Source organism: Neltuma alba, unplaced genomic scaffold (assembly GCF_004799145.2).
Source record: "Neltuma alba isolate B1F8T4 unplaced genomic scaffold, ASM479914v2 tig00010701_pilon, whole genome shotgun sequence".
Lineage (NCBI taxonomy): Eukaryota > Viridiplantae > Streptophyta > Magnoliopsida > Fabales > Fabaceae > Neltuma > Neltuma alba.
The window spans coordinates 279,940-286,440 of NW_021635537.1; the positions used below are offsets into that span (position 1 = coordinate 279,940).

The 6,501-nt window shown below is 34.4% G+C and overlaps 2 protein-coding genes across 2 annotated transcripts; one reads left to right on the top strand and one right to left on the bottom strand.

The window, feature by feature from the left end:
• Positions 1-615: 615 nt before the first annotated feature.
• LOC114758460 (pentatricopeptide repeat-containing protein At1g62670, mitochondrial-like) lies at positions 616-3,082 on the top strand. The gene is made up of 3 exons (XM_028947503.1): positions 616-659; positions 778-2,315; positions 2,533-3,082. Exons 1-2 carry the CDS (start codon positions 639-641, stop codon positions 2,299-2,301), a joined length of 1,545 nt encoding a protein of 514 aa, XP_028803336.1. The 5' UTR covers positions 616-638; the 3' UTR covers positions 2,302-2,315; positions 2,533-3,082.
• A 1,245-nt stretch (positions 3,083-4,327) lies between these two features.
• On the bottom strand, positions 4,328-5,026 carry LOC114758444 (uncharacterized). The gene has a single exon (XM_028947477.1). The coding sequence runs from the start codon at positions 5,024-5,026 to the stop codon at positions 4,328-4,330; it is 699 nt and encodes a 232-aa protein (XP_028803310.1).
• Between the last annotated feature and the right edge of the window lie 1,475 nt (positions 5,027-6,501).

The window sequence follows — 6,501 nt, forward strand, 5'->3', positions numbered from 1 at the left end:
TATATAATATGTGATTGTAAATATATAATTTAATGATACACTCAAATATTTCATATGATGATATAATATAAGTTATTTAATTATAATTTATTTAACTTATTCAATGTCACTTTTGATTGACATTTTAATGTTAGTATGGACACATATATCTGGTGGCCAAAAATTAAAAAAACAAAATAGATGGGTCAATAGACCCCCACCCCCTTTTTCTTTTTGAATGAAGTCAAAATGATACAAATAATACTTGTTTTTTTTTACAACGATATAAATAATGAAAATGCCTTGCTTTCCTTGCTTCTTTTAAAAGTGATAAATAAATTAAAAATAATAATTCTCATATATAAATATGATTAAAATTGAAACCAAATTGGAAAATTCTTAAAATTAACCTATAATAAATTGAGGTAAAAAATTAACTTATAAAATTTAGATGGCAAAAAAAAAAAAGTAAAACTTAGGCTAGCGAAAAAATTACTTAGAATTAAAATAATTTCCTTACTGATTCTTTTTTTATTTGGCATTATTACTGTCTCGAAAAGCTAAAACTAAACCTATCCGAAGAAAATTTCGGTGCGTCTGTGGTGGCAAGAAAGCCTTCGTCTTCCTCGTCTAAATTTCTGAATGCAACTGAAGATGTCATGTTGCAGAGCTCCGTCACGGTATGTCTTCTGCCGATTTCCTTCGTTTTCTTCCGCGTCTACGTCTCCCTTCCTTATTTCTCCTTCACATGCCCTAACTGCCTGCCTCTGTTTGCATTCCAATTCCACAAATCCTCAGAATATTGAAGAGGCTGTCTCTTCTTTTAATCGCCTGCTTCATATGCGCCCCCCACCCTCTATATTCCAAATCACTAAGATCTTAGGATATGTTGCGAGGTTGAAACGATATGCTCCAGCTATCTCCCTTTTTGCCCAAGTGGAATCTAAGGGATTCAAGCCATCTCTGGTTACGCTGAACATCTTGATTAATTGTTACTGCCATTTGGGTCAAATGACTTTTGGTTTCTCTGCCTTAGGCAAGATTCTTAAGATGGGCTGTCAGCCAGATACGATTTCTTTGACCACACTAATGAAGGGCCTTTGCATCAATGATGACGTTGGGAGGGCATTAGATTTTCATGATGATCTGACAGCAAAAGGTTTCCAGTTAAATGTTGTTAGCTACAACACACTGATGAATGGACTATGCAAGATTGGAAAAACAAGGGCTGCTGTTAAATTACTCCAAAACATGGGGAGAGGGCCCGTTAAGCCTGATTTAGTTTCTTATAATACAATTATTGATGGCTTTTGCAGAGAAAGGCTCATAGCTGAAGCCTATGATTTATTTCATGAAATGATTGATCATGGAATATCTCCTAATGTTGTGACCTACAACTCTCTCATAAGCGGTTTTTGTGTCCTGGATAAATGGTCAGAAGCAGCAAAATTGTTTAATGAAATGAGACTTAAAGACATCAACCCTGATGTGTGTACTTTTAATATATTGGTCGATGCATTTTGTAAGAAAGGAAGTATGACTAAAGCTGAGGCTATGGTTGCCATGATGATGAAATGCGGTGAAAAACCTAATGATTTTACTTATAGCAGTTTAATGGATGGGTACTGTTTGATTAATAATGTTTTTGAGTCAAAAAGACTGTTCAACAAGATGGTCAAAAGTGGTTTGGCTCCTTGTGTTATTAGCTATACCATTTTAATTAATGGACTCTGTAAAATGAAGATGGTTGATGAGGCCATGAATCTTTTTAAAGAAATGCGTCGTAAAAGCTTTATTCCCAACATTGTCACTTACAGCTCCCTTGTTGACGGTTTGTTCAAGTCAGGTAGAATCTCTGATGTGCAAGATATTATTTATGAGATGCATGATAGAGGTTGTGCCCCAAATATAGTATTTTATAGTACCTTGTTGGACGGATTGTGCAAAAGTCACCATCTTGACCAGGCAATTTCATTATTCAGGAAAATTGTTAACCTAGGAATTCGACCTAATACTTACACATATACCATACTTATTGATGGTTTGTGCGAGGGTAACAGATTAAATGATGCACGGCAGATTTTCCAACATCTTTTGGTTAATGGTCATCCTTTGAATGTGCCAGCATATAATGCTATGATCAAAGGACTTTGTAAAGAGCATTTGTATGATGAAGCGAAGGCTTTGTTTTATAAAATGCAAGAGAATGGGTGCTCGCCCGATTTTGTAACTTTTGAAACAATTATTATACCTCTTTTGGAAAAAGGTGAGAATGATGAGGCAAAGAATCTGATTGACGAATTGTTCATCAAGGTCTCTTGAAATGATAAAAGAAGGTTAGTCACTCTACTCCAAGATTGCGTTACTTCTGTTTTTACTGATGTCAATTTCATATTTTTTTTAGTCATATGTTCATATGTATCTAGTTTTAACTTTTGTTGTAACTGGTCGTTTCTTTTGTTTTTTTGGCTTGACATGTGTTTGATCAGCACGCTCACACACGCTAGCATGTATCACCGAAATGATGCCTTGAATTCCTGTTGACGGTTTCAGGTATGGAACAGAAAGAAAGCATGACAAATCATTCAATCGACCACATGGCTGACAGAACAAGCAAGATGCTGAAAGTTCAACTGGTCGAAGATCTCATTCAAAGAGTGATTGCAAAGCAAGCGTGCATGTTAAAAGAAGGCCTCATGGAAAATGGGTTATTCACAGTTTTGTGAAGGGGCATAATCATGAGCTTTTACCAGCTCAAGCTAAAAGCAGGCATGACTATATGAACTTTTGTGATGTCTTTACGAACAAATATAAGTTGCCTTTCTTGCGCCATTGTTGGGGTATATCTGCATTATCAATTTTTACTGCTTGGGCGTGCCTTAATATCAGGTGAAAGTTGTAACTTGATACAAAATATCTGTTGTTTATTACGGATCATGTTAATAAATGGTAGAAAGGTTTGGCGTCAAAGATCTTGTAGAGGTGGTTGGTTGTACTGTAGTTCTGATTCTTTAGGCTACATGTTAATTTGTAATCGGAATATGGTAGTTCATGGTTGTCAAATCGTGATACAAATTGTGCATCGAAAAGCTAATTTTTTGAATCTTGAATTGTACCGTATCGTGAATCGTAAGGTTCATGAACAATTATTAAGGATAATATATAAATAATTTTCATATGAAAAAAATATTAGAAGTTTGTAAATATTTGGTATAAACTGCCCAAAAAAAAAAGCCAACATATGAAATTTTAAAAATAAATAGTCCCCAAAATCAATTCAAAAATTAAACTCCTAACTTAAAAAAACTAAAATCACTATACATAAAATTCAATTTATCATTCATCATCTCCAAGATCAATGTCACTCAATTCGTCATCATCCTCCATTAACATTGTCGCTTCTTCATCGTCCTCCTCTTCTCCATCTTCAACATTATCTTCATTTTTGTTCTCTTGTTCTACTATAGATTTCCCTTTGCTATTGGTTTTGGCATTCAAATTTCTTGGACCTTAGGGGAAAAAACTCAATAAGTATGGTGGTATACATTTAAACTAAAATCAACCTAAGTTTAATTTTAAAATATTATACCTCTCTTTCTCTTCTTACTTAGAGCTCCTTCATCAAGAGTGAAACTCTCATATATGTCCACCCATGACCCATCCACTGGCAAGCACGGGTTTTCTTTTTTAGTGATCCACTCATCATCAGATTCAATATCTGATAAACAAGTTAGATCATATGTTTCTCCTTTTTCCTCTCTAATCTTCTGTCTCATTTCAAGTTGAAGGTTGTACTTGACAAATACAAGTGCATTTAACCTTTGTTGTTCCAAGCGATTTCTTCGCTTAGTATGCACTTGATCAAATATGCTCCAATTTCTTTCACATCCAGTAGTACTACATGTGAGACCCAAAATTCTCATAGCTATACTTTGTAACTCCTTGCCTTCTCCTCCATAACTTCCCACCAAAAAGCTAAAAAAATAATTATTATGAATGTTTCTCAAAATTCAAATTTATTATTATGGTTAAAAATTAAATTCTTATAAATAGTATAGACTAGAGAATGATACCAGGTTGCTTTTTGTTTCTAGTATCTATTGCCATGTTCCTTCCGAAAAGCCCCTTGGCAGACTTGAATGCTTCAAGTTGTTGATCACTAAAAATCTTGTCTTTCTATCTGGAATCATTTTCTCAATAGTTTCATATAAACCAAAATAAACTTCTTGAATTGCATTAAATTTTTCATCATAATGGAACCAAAAAAATAATGAATAAGTTATCTTTTTCTAACATACAATTATTAAATAATAAATATTTAAGTTTTAAATTTTAAATTATATAAAACTTACTCAGGATTAAGAAAGTAAATAGCCACATGGAGGGGTCTATGTAGTTGCAAATTCCAACGAGTATCAATAATCTTCCATATTTTTTTGTATCTTGATTCCTTCTTTTCAAAATTGTCAGCAATCTCTTCCTTGGCTCTATCCATTGCTTCATAAATATATGGCATAGCAGGTTTGGAGTCACCATCTACAAGTCTCAAAACTTTTACAAGCGGACTCACACACTTTAAGCAATATTTGATAGAACTCCAAAATCTAGAGTCCCCAAAAATCATGTCTGCCACTTGCTTACCCTCACTTTTACTAGCAAAAGAACTAGAAACCCAATCATCTGAAGCAAACATGGTTCGAAAAGCATTCTTTTGCTGCAATATGCAACTTAGTGTAAGATAAGTTGTTGCAAATCTTGTTACTGCTAGTCTAGCTAATTCTCTTCCCTTGGAATATTTTCTATACAAGTTAAGGACCCATGCATGCCTATAAGTGAATGTTGTTATTTTCTTCACATTAGTGATAGTATTATAAAATATTGGAAGTTGCCCAATATCTTCAAGGACTAAAGCAAGGCAGTGAGCCGCACAAGGGTACCGAAATAATTTTGTTCTCTTCTCTTCTAACATCTTCCCCGCTGCCACGAGATTTGAGGCACCATCTGTCACAACTTGCACCACATTATCCTCCCCAATTTTCTCAATCATATTGTCTAGTAATTCAAACATTTGTTTAACATCTTTGATCACACTACTTGTGTCTACCGACTTTAAGAAAACTGTCCCACTAGGACTGTTAGCTAAAAAATTAGTAAGAGATCTCCATTTACCATCAGTCTAACCATCACACATCAAAGTATAACACCATTTCTCCCATTCCCTCTTATACTTCACTAAACTTTCTTGAATTTTATCAACAGTTTTTTTCAAGTGAGAAACTCTCACCTCATGATAACTTGGAGGTTTCAAAGCCCTACCATATTCACTAACAGATTTTAACATTTGAATAAACAGTCGACTTCTAATCAAATTGAATGGTAAAGCATTACCATAGATGCATTTACAAATATCTTGAATCACTACCTCTCTATCTTTTACCATCTCATTCATTGTTTTCTGTTTGGTAATTTTTGATGTCCCTTTCGTCCCCTTAGCATCTTAAGCAGCTACTTCTTTAAATATTTCAACACTATTAACATCTTTACTTTTTTTCTCTCTCTATTTTTTAGCATTTTAACAAACAACCTTTTAACTTCATCGGGAACGCTTGTACAAGGACTCACATTCTTTCTTGTTCCAACCAAATGATGTTTCATCCTGGCTACCCCACCCCAACATTGATGTGAACAATATTTTCATTTAACCATAAGTATATGGGGAGGAACACTTTTACAATGTTTCCATGTAATGTCAACTTCCTTTTTTTTTCATTCTGATTCTGACTCATTTTTCCCACCAATATAATATCCAATAAAAAAAATAGAGTAAAAAAAATTACCAAGTAGGAGTAGCAGAGAAGAGAAAGAACCAGGAAAGAGAAGACTTCAATATTCAAACTTCAAAGCTTCCAAATTTCAGCCACATGGAACCAGCAGAAGAGACGAAAGCGTGGGGCAGAAGATATAAAGTGTAAAACGTAAAAAAGATGAGTGGGGGGAATAAAAAAGTAGGGTTTGGCAATTACCTCCCTTATCTAATCAATAAAAAACGAAAAAAATTAAAAAAAAATAAACGGAGAAGGTTTTACCGTGTTAGGTAGCGCACAAATCCGAGTCGGATCTGCGTGACCCGACATTGCCTAGAATCACACGATCCACCAGTGTCGCATGATTCGGGTGATTTCAGTGTGAATCGCGTGATTCCAGGCCCTTAAGATACACTGGGAGATTTGTATCTCCCGGTGTCCATTTTGTAACGAATCATGCGATTCGTATCCCGAATCGCACGATTCTAATAACATTGTTGTAGTTTATCATGAAAATTTTCAAATGTTCTTCATTTTCCATTAGTTCAGATTTCATTTATTGTCACTTTCTTTGGCTTCTTTCCTCCCAGTTAAAAAGTGGAATTCCTACATACACTCCTTGCAATTAAGATAAGCAGTCAAAATTTGCGCATTAGCAGAGGCTATGATACTTTCTGATTTTGAGTTTCCTTTATTTCCTTCCTCATTTACAGCGAAG

Bases quoted from the DNA above. Each gene is read 5' to 3' on its own strand.
- LOC114758444 (XM_028947477.1), bottom strand. From the start codon at position 5,026: ATGATTGAGAAAATTGGGGAGGATAATGTGGTGCAAGTTGTGACAGAT.
- LOC114758460 (XM_028947503.1), top strand. From the start codon at position 639: ATGTTGCAGAGCTCCGTCACG. The intron at 660-777 runs GTATGTCTTCTG...ACAAATCCTCAG, and splicing joins TGTTGCAGAGCTCCGTCACG to AATATTGAAGAGGCTGTCTC.